The following is a 19,563-nucleotide window of genomic DNA, read 5'->3' on the forward strand; positions in this document are numbered from 1 at the left end:
GGCTGTGTGGCCAGAACACAGTAGTGAGTAGAATACTAATGCATCCATATACCTTTTTGTTCTGAGTCTTTCTCTCCCTGACTCCTTTAACCCACCCCACAGCTTCTCTCTCTCTCTCTCTCTCTCTCTCTCTCTCTCTCTCTCTCTCTCTCTCTCTCTCTCTCTCTCTCTCTCTCTCTCTCTCTCTCTCTCTCTCTCTCTCTCTCTCTCTCTCTCTCTCTCTCTCTCTCTCTCTCTCTCTCTCTCTCTCTCTCTCTCTCTCTCTCTCTCTCTCTCTCTCTCTCTCTCTCTCTCTCTCTCTCTCTCTCTCTCTCTCTCTCTCTCTCTCTCTCTCTCTCTCTCTCTCTCTCTCTCTCTCTCTCTCTCTCTCTCTCTCTCTCTCTCTCTCTCTCTCTCTCTCTCTCTCTCTCTCTCTCTCTCTCTCTCTCTCTCTCTCTCTCTCTCTCTCTCTCTCTCTCTCTCTCTCTCTCTCTCTCTCTCTCTCTCTCTCTCTCTCTCTCTCTCTCTCTCTCTCTCTCTCTCCTCTCTCTCTCTCTCTCTCTCTCTCTCTCTCTCTCTCTCTCTCTCTCTCTCTCTCTCAAGCTTGATTCTACGTTGAACTAAAATATTACCACAACATGTGAAGTGTTCTTCCCATGTTTCATGAGCTGAAATCAAAGATCCAAGAATTGTTCCACAAAGCTTATTTCTCTCAAATTGTGTGCACACATCTGTTTACATCCCTGTTAGTGCGCATTTTTCCTCTGCCAAGATAATCCATCCATCTAGCAGGTGTTAAACAGCATGATAATTACACAGGTGCACCTTGTGCTGGGGACACTAAAATGTGCAGTTTGGTCACACAGCACAATGCTGCAGTTTTGAGGGAGCGTGCAATTGGCATGCTGACTGCAGGAATGGCTACCAGAGTGCTCGCCAGAGAATTTAATGTTCATTTCTCTACCATAAACCGCCTCCAATGTCGTTTTAGAGAATTTGGCAGTATGCCCAACCGGCCTCACAACCGCAGACCACGTGTAACCACGCCAGCCCAGGACCCCCACATCCGGCTTCTTCACCTGCGGGATCGTCTGAGACCATATACCCGGATAGCTAATCAAACTGAAGAGTATTTCAATCTGTAAAAAAAGCCTTTTTATGGGGAAAAACTCATTCCGATTGGCTGGGCCTGACTGCCCACCCATGGCTGCTCCCCTCGCCAGTCATGTGAAATCCATAGATTAGAACCTAATTAATTTATTTCAATTGACTGATTTCCTTATGTGAACTGTAACTCAGTAAAATTGTTGGAATTTTTGCGTTTTATATTTTTGTTCAGTGTATATATAAAACCACCAGGCAAGATACATGTTTTGTGCTTTGAAATGTGTTTGTGTCATCTCACTAGATTAATGGATGACTACTGTTCAACACTGTTTTTGTCATGAATTACTGAGAAAAATAGCAGAATTATGATGGCTGCACCGATCGAACAGGGTTTCTGTGGTTGTTGGTGTGTGTGTGCGCGTGCGTGCGTGTGTGTCTCCTCAGAATGAGGCAGCAGACGAGAGATCCCACATGCTGCGTTGTTCCCCTGGGATACAGTTGCTATGTTGAGCATCATTCATTCATACAGTGACCTTGACCACCTTGATAAAAACATTGATTTTACTTCCTCCCTTTTCATCGTTATCATGAAAATTCAGTCAATTCTGCCTCTTGTTCAGGACCCTGAAGGTCCAACACATCGCTGACATATTCAGGGAAATTGCTTTTAAATTACATTGAGAAGGGGCTTCTCAGCAACCCCTACTTTTATCAGTGCATGGAAAGAAATTACTATAACCATTCATGATATCCAATTTCACTTTGCCCAGAGCTCTGGGGTTGAAAGAAATGTGGTTGAACTTGTGTGTGGTCAAAGTATGGTACTTTCAGTTCAGACTCTACTGAAAATAATTGGCTAAACCAAATCCAGGCTTTTGATGTCATATAAAGCGGAAACGTTGAATGGTTCTGACTACAAAGCCGGGTCGGCATCAGGCTACAATAGGATGAACAAGGCTACACCACCTGAGTGTGACTGAATGGGCTTGTGGAAAGCAGAATCGTTTTCACCAACATCTTATACGAGAAAGTGCTCGTGACCCCGCGGTCGAGCAACTGCTCGCTCCTTGAGTGCATGCAGCAGGAGAGGGAGAAAGAGGACTCGAGTATCAAACGGAGTAAACTCAAGACACAGGAGATGATTGTGGAATACAGGAAAAAGAGGACCGAGCACCCCCCCATTCTCATTGACGGGGCTGTAGTGGAGCAGGTTGAGAGCTTCAAGTTCCTTGGCGTCCACATCAACAACAAACTAACATTGTCCAAGCACACTAAGACAGTCGTGAAGAGGGCACGACAAAACCTATTCTCCCTCAGGAAACTGAAAAGATTTGGCATGGGTCCTCAGATCCTCAAAAGATTTATAGCTGCACCATTAAGAGCATCCTGACTGGTTGCATCACTGCCTGGTATGGCAACTGCTCGGCCTCCGACCACAAGGCACTACAGAGGGTAGTGCGTACGGCCCAGTACATCACTGGGGCCAAGCTTCCTGCAATCCAGGACCTCTATACCAGGCGGTGTCAGAGGAAGGCCCTAAAAATTGTTAAAGACTCCAGCCACCCTAGTCATAATTATCTGATATACCTCGACACCGGTGCCCACGCACATGGACTCTGTACCGGTACCACCTGTATATAGTCTCCACATTGACTCTGTACCGGTACACCTGTATATAGCCTCCACATTGACTCTGTATCGGTACCCCCTGTATATAGTCTCCACATTGACTCTGTACCGGTACCACCTGTATATAGTCTCCACATTGACTCTGTACCGGTACCACCTGTATATAGTCTCCACATTGACTCTGTACCGGTACACCCTGTATATAGCCTCCACATTGACTCTGTATCGGTACCCCCTGTATATAGTCTCCACATTGACTCTGTATCGGTACCCCCTGTATATAGTCTCCACATTGACTCTGTACCGGTACACCTGTATATAGCCTCCACATTGACTCTGTATCGGTACCCCCTGTATATAGTCTCCACATTGACTCTGTACCGGTACCACCTGTATATAGTCTCCACATTGACTCTGTACCGGTACCACCTGTATATAGTCTCCACATTGACTCTGTACCGGTACACCCTGTATATAGCCTCCACATTGACTCTGTATCGGTACCCCCTGTATATAGTCTCCACATTGACTCTGTATCGGTACCCCCTGTATATAGTCTCCACATTGACTCTGTACCGGTACCACCTGTATATAGTCTCCACATTGACTCTGTACCGGTAAACCTGTATATAGCCTCCACATTGACTCTGTATCGGTACCCCCTGTATATAGTCTCCACATTGACTCTGTACCGGTACCACCTGTATATAGTCTCCACATTGACTCTGTACCGGTACACCCTGTATATATATATGCCATTTAGCAGACGCTTTTATCCAAAGCGACTTACAGTCATGTGTGCATACATTCTACGTATGGGTGGTCCCGGGGATCGAACCCACTACCCTGGCGTTACAAGCGCCATGCTCTACCAACTGAGCTACAGAAGGACCATAGTCTCCACATTGACTCTGTACCAGTACACCTGTATATAGTCTCCACATTGACTCTGTACCGGTACACCTGTATGTAGTCTCCACATTGACTCTGTACCGGTACACCTGTATATGGTCTCCACATTGACTCTGTACTGGTACACCCTGTATATAGCCTCCACATTGACTCTGTACCAGTACACCTGTATATAGTCTCCACATTGACTCTGTACCGGTACACCTGTATGTAGTCTCCACATTGACTCTGTACCAGTACACCTGTATGTAGTCTCCACATTGACTCTGTACCGGTACACCTGTATATAGTCTCCACATTGACTCTGTACCGGTACACCTGTATATAGCCCAGCTGTAGTTATTTACTGCTGCGCTTTAATTATTTGTTTTTCTTATCTTACTTTTTAAAAAAAAATTTTGTTGGTATTTTCTAAAAAAGGATCGTTGGTTAAGGGCTTCTAAGTAAGCATTTCACTCTTAAGGTTACACCTGTTGTATTCGGCGAATGTGACAAATCTAATTTGATTTGATTTATATAAACGTATACTACACTCCCGGAGTTGCGTATCACTTTTAACAAATTCCGTTATAGAAGGTCAAGTAAAAACCCAAACCGGTATACTGTAGAATACGGTATACCGGTCAGCCCTAGCTCCCATAATAGCCAGGAATTGGTTGCCCAGAGCTCTGGGGTTGAATAAAATGTGTTTGATGAATGTTTGTGTGATCAAAGTATGTTATTCATAGTCCAGGCTCCAGATATCACAGCACAAATTGGGTAAACTAAACCCAGGCCTTTTTGTGTAAAAATGAAACAGATGTTGGATGGTTTTGACTACAAAGGCATTGGCCACTGCAAACAGTCAGGCTCAACAGTCTGAGTTACACCAATGACACCACCCTAGAGGGAACTACATTGGGCCAGAGGAGTGGCAGCTATTCCTAGAATAGCTGCCGGGGCATCAGGTGATCAACGCAAACTACGGAGATGAGGTCACATCTGGTAGATTTGATTTATTTGGACATAGAGGGGCTGGAATTCAAACGTGTGCTGCTTGATGATAACGTCTCAATGAGATTGGGGGGGAGTGCTGGTGCTGTGGCAGACAAGGTAGAGGAATGGGGATATAACTGTGCTGGATGGAGGATGGTGCAGCAACAGACGCACGTGAAAACACCAGAGCGGAGAGGGTGGAGGGTGAGACCACCACCACCAGGCTCCCTGATATGCCTCTGATAATGATAAGATAATAGCAGCTATTCTGGTGGTGGTGGGAGTAATGACCGCATGTTGAAGGCAGGATGAGGATGGTTTTAGGAAGTGGCCAAAATAATCCCAATGTTCAAGGGGGCCGGGGGCGGTGGAGGATCACATGTCGAACTCACAAAGACAGATGTTTTAAGAGCTAACCCACCGGATGTATTATATTTTGTTTTGAATCATTTCAGCTTTTTCTCTGTGGTTCATTCATCATTTTTTGAAGTCACTGGTTTGTCAAAGACATCCCCCTCGCCTCACACCCACTCTACACGTGTCATAGTTCCATCTATAAATACTCTATCTGGCTTACGGATGGGATATGAATTGTCTCGACACCTCTCCTTTGCACTCACAAAGAGAGAGACATTTGAAACTGTCCCCATGGCGACGAGTCCTCATTCTACCTTTTTCAGAGGAAGGGAAAGCAGTGGGAAGTCTCTCCTTCACATCTGGCACGGTCATCTCTCCATCAACAACCCAATCTTTTTCAGCCCTTTTTAGTTGAAGGTATCTTCCCCTCTTTTGTCCACCAGATTCCACTTTGTGTGTGTGTGTGTGTGTGTGTGTGTGTGTGTGTGTGTGTGTGTGTGTGTGTGTGTGTGTGTGTGTGTGTGTGTGTGTGTGTGTGTGTGTGTGTGTGTGTGTGTGTGTGTGTGTGTGTGTGTGTGTGTGTGTGTGTGTGTGTGTGTTTGCCTGCCTCTGCAGGAGAGAAGGGCTGGCTAGAGAAACGGGCTGTGCTCAGTACAATACAGAACGGTCTTACCTCGTTACCAGAGAGAAAGACTATGTATGACCATGAGGTGAAATTTAAGAAGCTGCCGACAATAATCAAGTAGATCCGTTAGTATAAAAATCACTGAGACGTGGCGAAGGACTGACCAAGACCTCTAGCTTCAACCCAACATGATGTGTTGTATAACATGACAGAAATGTAATATAGATCTTGTTCTCGTATCGACTTTCAAAAAAACAAAAACATGATCAAACATATAGATTTCCTGTCAACGTGGCATCATTTCTTTACCTCCATAATGATTTTCTGATCAGGTTTTACACACAGGCACATCTACATGGCTGCACGCACACCTGTCAACAGCTTGTAGGAAAAAGTGGTGTCTGAAATAACACCCTATTCAAAAGTAGTGCACTAACCGTTTCAGGGTGCCGTTCCAGACGTTGCCGGAGTGAGTTGAACAATCTGTTCTATTTGAACACATTTCCCATGGAAGGGGAGAGGGAGAGAGTAGACATTTGCATATGGTGACCTCTAACAGGACGTTTTGTCTCAGAGTCCCTGTATCTCCACCCTAATCAATTTGAGCAAGATCAAAAAGGCTGGCATCAACAAGCCACTCTCTCGCTCTTCAAATGGATTAGCTCATTTTGAGGCGTCTTTGGATTGAAAACATCTTACTGAGTGGGATACATCAGCGCTACCAGACACACAGCATGACTTTCTGCCTTAATGTTTATTTATTGGAAGAGAACAGAACGCCCCCGAAAGGGAAATGAAGGAACCAATGCTGCTACTTCTTTCTGTCTCGGTCTCCCTCAGAGGGCAGAACTGAGGGCAGAACAGACACATCATTGTGTGATTGCAGTGGTGATTTTAGCATGTAAAAATGTTCTTATAGGCCTCCCGGGTGGCGCAGTGGTCTAAGGCACTGCATCGCAGTGCTAGCTGTGCCACCAGAGACTTGGCCTAGCGTCGTTCGGGTTGGGGAGAGTAGCCGGTAGTGATATCCTTGTCTCATCGTGCACTAGCGTCTCCCGTGGCGGGCCGGGCGCAGGGCATGCTAACCAGGTCGCCAGGTGGTGTTTCCTCCGACACATTGGTGTGGCTGGCTTCCGGGTGGATGCGTGCTGTGTTAAGAAGCAGTGAGGCTTGATTGGGTTGTGTTTCGGGGGACGCATGGCTTTCGACCTTTGTCTCTCCCGAGCCCATAAGGGAGTTGTAGCGATGAGACAAGATAGTAACTACTAATAATTGGATCCCATGAAATTGGTTTTTTAAATGTTCTTCTGCATGCCAGCAAAGCCACTACACAACAACACTAAACAATGTGTTATTTGCACTTTAACGGTACCCACTAACTATTAGGACCTACACAAAGGTACACTTTAACAGTACCCACTAACTGTTAGGACCTACATAAAGGTACACTTTAACAGTACCCACTAACTGTTAGGACCTACATAAAGGTACACTTTAACGGTACCCACTAACTGTTAGGACCTACACAAAGGTACACTTTAACGGTACCCACTAACTGTTAGGACCTACACAAAGGTACACTTTAACGGTACCCACTAACTGTTAGGACCTACATAAAGGTACACTTTAACGGTACCCACTAACTGTTAGGACCTACACAAAGGTACACTTTAACGGTACCCACTAACTGTTAGGACCTACACAAAGGTACACTTTAACGGTACCCACTAACTGTTAGGACCTACACAAAGGTACACTTTAACGGTACCCACTAACTGTTAGGACCTACATAAAGGTACACTTTAACAGTACCCACTAACTGTTAGGACCTACATAAAGGTACACTTTAACGGTACCCACTAACTGTTAGGACCTACATAAAGGTACACTTTAACGGTACCCACTAACTGTTAGGACCTACATAAAGGTACACTTAAACGGTACCCACTAACTGTTAGGACCTACATAAAGGTACACTTTAACGGTACCCACTAACTGTTAGGACCTACATAAAGGTGCACTTAAACGGTACCCACTAACTGTTAGGACCTACATAAAGGTACACTTTAACGGTACCCACTAACTGTTAGGACCTACACAAAGGTACACTTTAACAGTACCCACTAATCTTTAGGACCTACATAAAGGTACACTTTAACAGTACCCACTAACTGTTAGGACCTACATAAAGGTACACTTTAACGGTACCCACTAACTGTTAGGACCTACACAAAGGTACACTTTAACGGTACCCACTAACTGTTAGGACCAACATAAAGGTACACTTTAACAGTACCCACTAACTGTTAGGGCCTACATAAAGGTACACTTTAACAGTACCCACTAACTGTTAGGGCCTACATAAAGGTGTCCCAACAGCAGAGCTTTCTATTCAGCACCATGGAGTGAATTCTTACCTCTTGCTACACCTGGTTATCAGCGGAGCCTTGTCTGGCAGCGAAACAGTTCATTCAGCCTCATTTACTGCCTGATATGGCTGACTTGCTTAAACAAATGTGGTTTTTACTGACAATTCAGATGTACAAACTATGGCATAAGGGGACGACGAGCGGATACGCGGCAATCCGTAATTTCGGTTTAGACATTTATGAGCGAGCTAGGACGGACGTAGTCAATATAACTTTGTTCAGAACTTTTGAAATGGACAGCCACAGAATTCAGAATGTGGGCCGTTCTTACAGTATTCTCCCTGTACACCAAGTCAGAGCCATAGGATAAATAAATGTGGCATATACGCAGACAATGAATGCTCTTACATTATTCAATGATTACATTTCTCTAAAACAGGCTGTGGGCTACATGTGCACCACCAAGTCAGAACAGTAGGCTACGTTTTGAGGGGGAAAGGGACCACATAATCAGGGTGAGGCACATGGGCTACTAACAGCTTACTACACAACATACACGTAGTATTACTTTCTTAGCTACCGTATACATATTTCCCTGGCATATTACATCATTTTATGAAGCAGCATACAATACATATTTGGACTCATCTTGTTGTGCTGTACTCATTTGAAAAGGAAGGTTGCGCGGCGGTCCTTGTGGGCAAATTCTGTCTTTTGTCATCAAAGTCTGGCATTTTCTGGATTGATGGTGCTTTCAAGACAACTGGGAACTCGGAAAGAAACAAGGTCGATCATGACATCAATGATCTTCATGTCCCGATCTTCATGTCCCAAGTTCCCGACTTGGAATTCTGAGTTGGATGACCATTCAAAACGTATTTTCCCAGTATGGACTAACATGAATCGTTTTTTTCCCCAAGTTCCCAGTTGTCTTGAACTCACTGAAGTCTGAGATTTCCCAGTTCCGAGTTTCCAGTTGTTTTGAACGCAGCAGAAGTCATGCTGGATTGACAGCATGGCCAATGTATTCAACCTTTTCTGGCCCACGGCATATGAATGTTTATACTTTTAAGCTTGTAAAAGAGACCCTTAAAACCCAGACTTGGACCATACACCCACTCCACTAAATAGAAGGCTAATGACTATTTTGCAACACTTGCAGTGAGCCACTGATTCCTTCCAAACCACTCATTATTGAATTTGCGATTGTTGTGTTATGTTTATGTCCAAAGTACAAATGAGAACTGATGTTTTATCTATAATTTCTCATCGTATGACAAGGATGGAAAAGGATGACTGTTGACTGTCGATGTGATTCATGACGCTGACTTCTTGTCTAGCTTGCTAGCTAAGATTTGCAATGTATGATGTTGACATGATCAGTCCAATCAAAGCTACGGTAGATATAACGTGTTTTGACTTCATTTTATATGTGCTCAATGACCTTGAGCCTTCTTGGATGGGCACTTCTAATGTAACTCTATGGCAGCACCCAAGGGGCTTGAATTTTCGAACTCTCCCTGTAGATTTTATGGTGATGTAGTCTCCCCATGAGTGACAGAACAATGAGCCAATCACGGCACAACTAGAGAACATTACCAACCCCTACGCTCCGTATTTTTCCACTGGCTGCCCCACCATCACAGAAAGCACTGAGCAGGGCTGAAACACCTGCATTTTGGAGCTGCCTTACTCAAGAAAGCAAAACAAGACCATGTTTGTATTTGGCTTTATTAATTCAATGATTATTAGATTATTTATTTTTTACATTGTTTGCAAACTGATATGTGACGAGTATTAATGCCAAAATAACATGCAAAACATTTTTTATAGCTAAACAGGTGTGTCTCTCCCCCACCTCCCCTGAATGACGGGTTGCCACTGTGAAGATTGACATTTACACCATGTTCCATGTTAGTCCGTGGATCTAAAAGTCTGATAATGGTCAGAGGTTGTTAGATTCTCCTTCCCTTTGAAGTTTACCTTGTATCATTTATGCATACATTTTCCTCCGTTGTTTACATAAATGTCAATGTGTATCATATTCCCGCCCAGCACTAAAAAAATTGAATACATTATTACTTGCTTTTGTAAACCCCACACAGCGGATCTGACTTGCATGGTTCTACCGCCATAGAGGACTTAGTATACTGAGTAGAGATGCTGCCGTCCTAGCAATACTTCTCTGTTTTAGCCTGGACGCTAGGATTACAATCTCCTGGAACAGAGTGGAATGTCAAGTACACAATACCTGTCACTGCTACGCATCCAGAGTAAATCCTGTCCTTTGTCAGTTTGAGTCAGAACATTCCTAATCTGCAAGATTCTTTGAGTTGTGTCAAAAATAAATCTTCTCCTCCCTACAGAATGAAGTTGCGAGTGTAGGGCCAGTGGCCTGGGTATTGTATAAGGCAGTACTGTGAAGATTCCAGGGTTGCTAGACGTGTGCTGCAGAGACGCGTGGTGCGGAGCCCCTTTCTGCTCCCAAAAGTTGACAGGATGATTGCTACCCACACGGCAGCCCTCCGTTCTGTTAAATACGGTTGCCTCCTGAATTATTGGCACCCTAAGTAAATATGAACAAAAGAAATCTGTGAAAAAATACCATCGTTTATCAGCTTGATGCTACACTCAAAATATGATATGAGTCTAAACTTTAATTTAGTTTAAATTGTTCAAAGAAATATTTAGTACTTTGTGAGCCCCTCCCTTTGCCAAGATAACAAACTCTGAGTCGTCTCCTATGTTTGATGAGTTGGGAAAACGCATAGGAAGGGTTTTTGCACCATTCCTCCATACAGATACTGTCCAGATGCGTCAGAGTCCTTGGTCCTCACTTGTGGACCCTCCTCTTCAGTTCACCCCTCAGGTTTTCAATGGGGTTTAGGTCAGGGGACTGGGATGGCCTGAAAAAGCTTGATTCTATGGTCAGTGAACCATTTTCGTGTGGATTTAGAGGTAAGCTTTGGATCATTGTCCTGCTGGAATATCCAACGATGACCCAGTTTTAGCTTCTTGGCAGAGGCAGTCAGGTTTTGGCCTAAAATCTCCTCGTACTTGGAGGCCATGATGACATGTATCTTAACATTGTTACCAGGGCCTTTGGAAGGAAAGCAGCCCCACAACATTACAGATCCACCACTGTACTTCACAGTGGGGATTAGATTATGTTCTGCATGACCATGGCTCTTTTCATGCCAAACCCACCTCTGGTGTTTGTTTCCAAAATGCTCTATTTTAGTCTCATCAGAAAATAGAACCTGATTCCTATCAAAGTTCCATGGATATTTAACAAACTCCAGGTGCTTACGTTTGTGTTCTGGTGACAGCAGAGGCTTTCTTCTGGCAACCCTTCCAAATAACTTGTTGGCTTGGAGTTGGCGTCTAATTGTTGTTTTGGAGACTCGGTGACCCCAAGATGTAACCAACTTCTGCAATTCTCTAACTGTGATTTTTAATGCGACTTGAACCATCCTTCTTACTCTGCTTGGGGGCAAAATACACCTGCCTGCTCTTTCAGGCAGGTTCATCACAGCTCTAGTTGTTTTATATTTCTTAATTATTGACCTAATAGTGGATATGGGTAATTTTCAGGAGTGTAGCTATCTTTCTAGAGCCACTGCCTGATTTATGAAGGTCAACAACTTTTTGTCTCATTTCATTTGTGTGTTCTCTGGCCTATCCCATGTTGATGGATGACTAATGGAGTTTGGCCTGGGTATCACCTCATATTTATACCCCAGAGAAACAAGAAGCCATGGATGACCACTTAAGAGTTCCCAAGGACTCAGATTAACTTTTTGTTAATAAGAATTTCAATAATTGTGACACGCATGTTTTAGAATAAAACAAATATTTATTGATTTTTTTGTTTTTTTGTAGATAAAAAAACGAAATTAAAGGTTAGATTCATATGATATTTTGATTGTAAAATCAAGCTGATAAACAACAATGACAGCCATTTTTTTTTCATATTTACCTAGGTTGCCAATAATTCAGGAGGGAACTGTAAATAAGTACACACACACCCTGTCCAGAGGATGGGTGCTGCCTCTGCCTCTCAATGGTGACCTTTGCATTGTGAGCACGACTCAGGGGGAGCCATACATGTCATGTCAGCTAGCCTCTCTCGCATCTTCTCTCGTTTCCTCCTTCCCAATGTGGGATATACTACATTACAATGTGTAGGCCTCAGTGTTCTCTCTCTCCATTCTTTTTGTTTTGTACATTATTTTATTTTGACAAAAGTAGTGCACAGGGCCTTTACTTGTCCTGTATTAATGTACAGCTATATCCGTCTGCAGCGCGGGCAAAAAACCAAATCTAACTACTTCCCGCGGCTATGCAGAAAAGCGTCAAGAATGTCTCCATCGCCTGCTGTGAAACAATAGAAATTAAGGAATACTTTTTTCCATTTTTTTTGCGACATGACAAGACAAAAGAATCTAGAGGATCGTTATGATGTCAATGGCGGTACTTTTGTGTGACAGTTTTGGCAATTCACAGTAGGTGGTTCTGTTCCTGCCTGTAGAACCCGACAGGGATGATTATAACAGTCTGTCTACTGTGTATGAAGTTGCCTTTGTATCATTTCTTCTATGTTACTATGATGAAGTTAAATGGAAACTGTCTGTGTGTGTGTGATTAATTTCTCCAAAAATTGGACAGACCCAGCAGTATTGGAGCCATTGAGTTCACAGTCAGTAACACACGATGAATTGTCAACCCTACACTATAAAAACAGTTCTTTGAAGCGCACGCACAGAGTCAGAGAGGCCTTGGTTGTACCTCCGTGAACCCCCTCGCTCAGATCTTCAGAGTCCACTCATTATCGGCTCCATCCCTGCCAGTGTAAACACAGCTCTCAGCTCCAATATTAGACGGATTTGATGGTATGCCAATTATCACTCATATGAAACTGAAATGTAAATAATGAGGCTCACTGTACAGCAAAAGGACGGACAGTTCATGTGTTTTTTTTTTCATACACTAATAACAGCCTGTTACTATTGGATATTGTAGCGGGCTAGAGTCTCAACCAAGTATGGCAATATAACAAGACAGCCGGCCTCATTGGCATCTGAATGACCCTATGGGCTTTCCCCTCCATCCAAAGCAGGACTCACTCGACTCAGCCACTTAATGCAATTTAAGTCTTTGGCGATCTAGCAACAGCATTGCGTAGTCTGCTCGGAAGCCATTCTATGTGTGAGTCATGTTATTGGTGCTGTGCCACCACTCTGGCCCTCTTCCCTGAAGGGCAAACACTTCTCCAGGCCAGACGGAAGGCTGGCTCTCCTCTCCTACTTTCCTAATGGATGAACTGACCAAGTTCAGCGGGCACATTCTGATTTTTGTAATACCATCATTGCAAAGTTGTAATGATGTCATAGCATTGGCATTGCAGACAGTTTTGCCTGCAAAGATGGAATTTGTGTCATCTGACAAGAAAATGAACAATAGAAGCATTCTTCATCTAACGCCCACACTTTATTTCCTTACAGGGAAGGCCAACACCAGCAAGAGGGGGTTAGAGAGCTGGTTATTGCAGCATTAGCGAAGCACAGCGACACAAATCACCAAGGTAGAGGAGGAGGAGGTCACCAGCCAGGCCTCCCATCATCCTTTGGGGTTCCTGAGCAACCCAGCTCAGCCGTGAAACGAGCCAATGATACACTTCAGGAACTGGGACGCCTCAAAACTGAGATGCAGACCCTGCTGCAGGTGAGATGGACTGACTGAGAAGAACTATAAACTGTCAAGAAATATCAACTGTCTATCTTATCAAGAATACTGTATATATAGATTTTCCCTGCACTTTTTTAAGCCTTCTTGAATAACCTCTACTGGTAGCAATATAATGAGAACAAAAGAGGTCTGAGAACAGAGCCTTGAGGAACTCCAAACTATTGTCAAACAGTTTTATTTTCCCCTAGAAGATAATCAAGGTCAAGAGAAAAACTGTCAACTGCTGTCGGCCCTCACAATGACTTGCCCATTACACCAGTTCTGTGTGGCCTTTTCCATTAACTTTCCTTTTGTATTCTAATGCACCATGTCCATAAGCTGTTATTGCTGGTGCTGCTCAGTTCCTCCTAAATCTATTATTGGCATATTGGAGACATTCAGACTGGAGAATGAGATTATCCCTGTACCCATTTATTGCTCTGAACGACGGGAGACACCCCGACAACACACACACACACACACACACACACACACACACACACACACACACACACACACACACACACACACACACACACACACACACACACACACACACACACACACACACACACACACACACACACACACACACACACACACACACACACACAGCCGTCAGGACGTTTCCTGTTTCCCTAAGTGGGCCAATATCATCCTCTCGTCTGTGTTCAGCTTTGGGATTTTGCTAATCTAATTGGTGCCTTTACCACTGATGAAATCAAGCCAAGACACGAGTGTGTCTGGTATTTCAATGACCAAGACAGCAGTGTTCTATTGTTTCTACCCTCTCCCTCTCCTCTCCCTCTCCTCTCCCCTTAATAAATTACAACACTTCTTCATCCTTACCCAACGAACGCGCTGCCACAGCCGCCCGACGCCTGTTCCCGTCTATTACACTCTGATCCCGTCGCCGCGCCAACCAGGCATTGAGTTTCCGAGCACGCCTCTGCCGCTGCTGAAAAATTCCATCAGCTTAGAATAATGTAGCACACGGCAAATTATACATTAGCATATAATTGAGGATGCAGGGTGTGAATGCTATTTGGCCTGCCGCTGTCTGTCTGCCTGCCTGTCTGTCTCTCTGTCTCTGTCAGTCGGTCCGCCTGTTGGTCTGTAGGTCTGTCTGTGGGCTGCAAGAATAGGAAGGAAGCACGTTTTTTTCTCTCTCTCTCTCTCTCTCTCTCTCTCTCTCTCTCTCTCTCTCTCTCTCTCTCTCTCTCTCTCTCTCTCTCTCTCTCTCTCTCTCTCTCTCTCTCTCTCTGTCTCTCTCTGTCTCCCTCTCTCTCTCTCTCTCTCTCTCTCTGTCTCTGTCTATCTCTCTCTCTCTCTCTCTCTCTCTCTCTCTCTCTCTCTCTCTCTCTCTGTGTCTTTCTCTCTCTCTCTCTCTCTCTCTCTCTCTCTCTGTGTCTTTCTCTCTCTCTCTCTCTGCCCTCAGAATAGGCAGTAACACCCAGGTCCCTTCGCTGTGTGTCTGGATTAAATGGAATGCCTGTCATTGTCACACCAGGTTTTAATGCAGTAGTTCTTTTATCGTGGGGTTTAGTGGCAGGCACGATCATTTAATGGTCGCCCGTTCTGCTGGTGTAGGACATTTGTGAATGCTTGGTCATGATGAAAATGTATGAATACAGCATCTCTGTGTCCCACAAATGATCAAGTGTGGCCTCTTACAACGAGATCAGATCCTCCAGTATGACTTTGAGTCAGAGAAACATGTCCAGCCAACGCCACTTTGTGTCAGTCAGGTGGTACTCAGACACCCTGTGTTGCGTTCCACTGTCCTTCTCATCCAGGCTCCCGAGGCTTTTCCTGCTGCAGGGAGCAGAGAGACTGTCAGAGAGACGGGATCAGCCAAGACCAGCAACACCACAAGCAGCAGCAGCAGCAAGCAGCTCACTATCCCCTCTCCCGCCAACATGCACCACCACCCTCCTCCCTGTGTCTCCATGGTAGGTTTCCATAGCAACCCCTGCCTGCCTCTGCAGTGCCAGCCTCACGAGGTAGGGAGGTTTTCCTCCCTACATTCTGTAATGTACGGTCTGGTCTGTGTTGCCAGCCATCCATCCATCCATACCAAGCCACCGCCAAGCAGCGGACAGACACAATACCACACTTGTATCCCTGCATTTTCAGCTGTGTCCCCATTTTATGGACTTAAAGTGATAAATCAGTGGTGTTGTTATCTCTGTTTTACACATGGACCAAAGGAGAATGCACAATGGCTAGAGCAGAAAGAGATTTCCCCAAGCCTATTATTCAACCACTCTGGCTTTTTCTACAGAGAGAAAGAGTAATGATGACAGTTGTCGCATTGGTTGGTTGGTCCTGTGCTAGCCTATTGGTGTGTTGGGTGAATACTCTATTGGATGTGACTCATTGACATGCATTCTGACTAAGTTTGGTCAGTCTGGAGTTGTCACAATGCCTGTTCTCTACTAAGGAATTTCTTCTTTCCATGCTGTACCTCACCAGACTATTTCAGTTGCCACATTTCAGACAGAATGACTGAATTGCTGTCAGCAGCGCAGATGTGAAAAGCAACGACGAACCTCCCCCCTTTTACTGCAGTCCACTGTTGCTGTGAAAATGCCTTTCCCACAAAAACGAGCGAGACAAATAACCCGCTTATACACAAAAGTCGGGAAATGGTGTCTGATAACCGTGTAAGTGGTCTTGATTTTGCATTATTTGCGAAAGCGACGGGGAAGCACGAGGCTGAAACAAACGACCCTCGGCTAGCGAACGATAGAAGGCTGTCGTCTGTTCCTCCCCACGCAGCCACGCAGGGCAGCCAGGCACACAGATTAATGTAATATATGAATACGAGACGAGAACAAGATGAGGGGAGGATGAAAGAAACATCCAAGGTCTCCAGCTGTATCAGATCTGCCTGAAAGGAATGCCTTGTGATGGGTGGGGAGAAAGAAGAGAGGGAACAGAACGGGTCCCTATCTCTCTCTGTCTCTTTCATCAGCACAGGAAAAAGGTGATTTTGGAGTAACTATTGCTATTGGTAGTGGATGCAGCAGATGCAAGAGCCTGGCTAGCATTCTCTCGCACCGCTGCCTGTCGCCCGATAGTGACAGTTATTAAAGCCAGAATCAAACTGGAGTGTAATGGTTTCTTCTTTTATTGTACTCCTCTTATGCTTCTGAATGGTTTTGACCTAAATAGCTAAGCCCAGCCAACAAAAAGTTGAAATGTGTGGAGCCAAAGGTAATCGAGATATCCATTGAAATCTAGATCTTTCTTTCTAACTATATGTCTCTGTGGTGAACTGTGCATGTGTCATCTAAAGGTCCCCCCACCCTCCCCCCGACAGTCTCGGGAAGAGGTGGCCGTAGTGCTCCCTCCAGTCCTCCCCCTGCCTCCCGCCAGGCCCACCCCCACCCTGCTGCAGCAGAGCCGGCCGTGCCCCTCCATGTTTGAGGATGCTGAGAGGGTCCTCCGGCAGGTCCAACGACACAAGAGGACCCTGGAGGAAAATGTGGAGGCCATGCTGAGGGCTAAGGACGGAGAGACCCTGCACTCCCAGTTAGAGGCACTCTCCTGCAACAGGTAACACACAGGTGGACTGCTCCGGTCTCCCCTGCAGCTTGGGGCTAAAATTAGCCTGAATGTTACGCCAATGTTGTTTCCAAACATTGGAGTAAAACAGGTTCATATTCTGGGTTCTGATGGGGTACGACAGTTGAACTAAGCTCATGAGGCATCAATGGGTATAATATCCTATCGTTAATTTATCAGTCCAAAAAATGGATGTGGCAACTAAAGAGTCGAGCTTTAATGGACATAAACAGATCATTTCCTGAATAGAACCTTTGTTGAACTCTAAGCAGTTTAAATGTTTGAGGTGACTCCCCTCCACCACCAGTATGTATCACCGCCGATGTGAGGGTAGAGATGTTAAAGATGGAGAACAAGCCCAACAGTCCCCCAGCATGGTCATTCAAGCAAATCTATCCCTGGAGAAACTTTCTGACTATAATAAACGTCCTCGCAGCATTTTGGGTTGTTGTTGTCAAGTGGGGAATGTGCGGAGGGCAAATTGGGGGAATTCAGGGCAGTGATTGCCTGCGCTGAGCTCCGTTGTTGAGAGCTGTGTATCTCCTTTTGAGAGCACACTGGAGGCTGCGGAGGTCTAAGCCAAATGGAACAATTCCTATGACAGGCAGTTGTCAGTGGGGAGGAGAGGGCGGGATGCGTCCCAAATGACGCCCTATTCCCCATGGCCCCTGGTTAAAAGTAGTGCACTACATAGGGATTAGGGTGCCATTTGGGACAAAGACGACTGCTGCCCTGCCAGCTCTCAGCCTCTCAGCTCGACCCAATAAATTCTATGTGAGATGTGGACTCTGAAGTGACTGACTGGAAACTGGGGACGCTTATATTTGTCCTGTTTCGGTAACCTGTGCGAGGTGTGAAATGGAATCAGCCATTATTGACAGCGATCCTGGAGCAATTAGGGTTAAATACCTTGCTCAAGGGGCAGATCCACAGATTTCTCTGCTCAGGGATTCGAACTAGCAACCTTTTGGTTAATGCTCTAACTGCACCTAGCATAGATAGACATGTAATGTTGTGATGAGCAGTGAGAATCTGTAACGTAGCAGATGTTTGGCATGTAAGGACATCTCAGTGCTTCCCTCCACTATCCTTCTTCTCAGTGAGTCTGCTTGAGAGACGGTGAGGACCCTGAAGGTTTTACCCAGGGAAATGGTACCTTATTTATTCATGGCAAGGTAATGGCACACAAATGAATGTCATTTCTTTCATTCTTGACTGATTTGTTTTGTTTCCCTTCCTTGCCAACATTAGTATCCAGTAGGCCATCCTGCCATGTTGTTTCTGGAGAACTGAACAGGGAGAACTTTTGTGAAAGCATGGAGAGACCATTGATTAATCAATGTTGTAAATCTCAGGAGATGTTTGGTTGTGTTTGTTTGTTTGTTTACTGCCTTTCAAACAAGCCAAGAAATGGTCAAATCACTTCTTCATATAAAAGAGAGAGGTTATTTGAAGTATATACAAAAATATAAACACAACATGTGAAGTGTTGGTCCCATGTTTTTACTTTTGCACAAGTTTGTTTACATCCCTGTTAGTGAGCATTTCTCCTTCGCCAAGATAATCCATCCCCCTGACAGGTGTGGCATATAAAGAAGCTGATTAAACAGCCTGGTCATTAGAGAGGTGCACCTTGTGCTGGGCACAATAAAAGGCCACTCTAAAATGTGCCATTCTGTCACACAGCACAATGCCACAGATGTCTCAAGTTTTGAGGGAGCGTGCGATTGTCATGCTGACTGCAGGTATGTCAATCAGAGCTGTTGCCAGATAATTTATTGTTCATTTCTCTACCATAAGCCGCCTCCAGTGTCGTTTTAGAGAATTTGGCAGTACGTAACCGGCCTCACAATCGCAGACCACGTGTATCCATGCCAGCCCAGGACCTCCACATCCAGCTTCTTCACCTGTGGGATCGTCTGAGGGGAGGGAGGGAGGGGTAATGAGGACTATTTATTTCTGTGTAAAGCCCTTTTGTAGGAAAAAACTCATTCTGATTAGCTGGGCCTGGCTCCCCAGTGGGTGGGCCTATGTCCTATCAAGGCATTAGGTTAGGGGCTAAGGTTAGGGCCTAATGCAATTATTTAAATTAACTGATTTCCTTATATGAACTGTAACTCAGTAAAATCTTAGAAATTGTTGCATGTTATGTTTATATTTTTGTTCAGTATAAATATCCGCTACACATCCGAAGCGTTGCATTCATCTTATAGAGTGGTGGCGGAGCGATGCCTTTTCTTGCCTAGAGATTCATTGTGACATTAATAAAGTTCACGTGGGTGAGATTGCCTAATGGCTTGCGATGCAGCACCC

The 19,563-nt window shown here is 44.8% G+C and overlaps 1 protein-coding gene across 3 annotated transcripts in view; it reads left to right on the forward strand.

Annotated features, from left to right (window-relative positions):
- Positions 1-19,563, forward strand: part of kiaa0586 (KIAA0586 ortholog) — a 126,992-nt gene that overhangs the window by 38,804 nt on the left and 68,625 nt on the right. For 2 of the 3 annotated variants that reach the window (XM_046307833.1, XM_046307835.1), the window contains exons 10-12: positions 13,458-13,677; positions 15,477-15,632; positions 16,982-17,241. In XM_046307833.1, coding sequence (XP_046163789.1) covers positions 13,458-13,677; positions 15,477-15,632; positions 16,982-17,241 — 636 coding nt within the window. The remainder of the gene's footprint in view (positions 1-13,457; positions 13,678-15,476; positions 15,633-16,981; positions 17,242-19,563) is intronic. The other variant, XM_046307834.1, reaches the window with a different exon arrangement.

Source organism: Oncorhynchus gorbuscha, linkage group LG17, assembly GCF_021184085.1.
Source record: "Oncorhynchus gorbuscha isolate QuinsamMale2020 ecotype Even-year linkage group LG17, OgorEven_v1.0, whole genome shotgun sequence".
Lineage (NCBI taxonomy): Eukaryota > Metazoa > Chordata > Actinopteri > Salmoniformes > Salmonidae > Oncorhynchus > Oncorhynchus gorbuscha.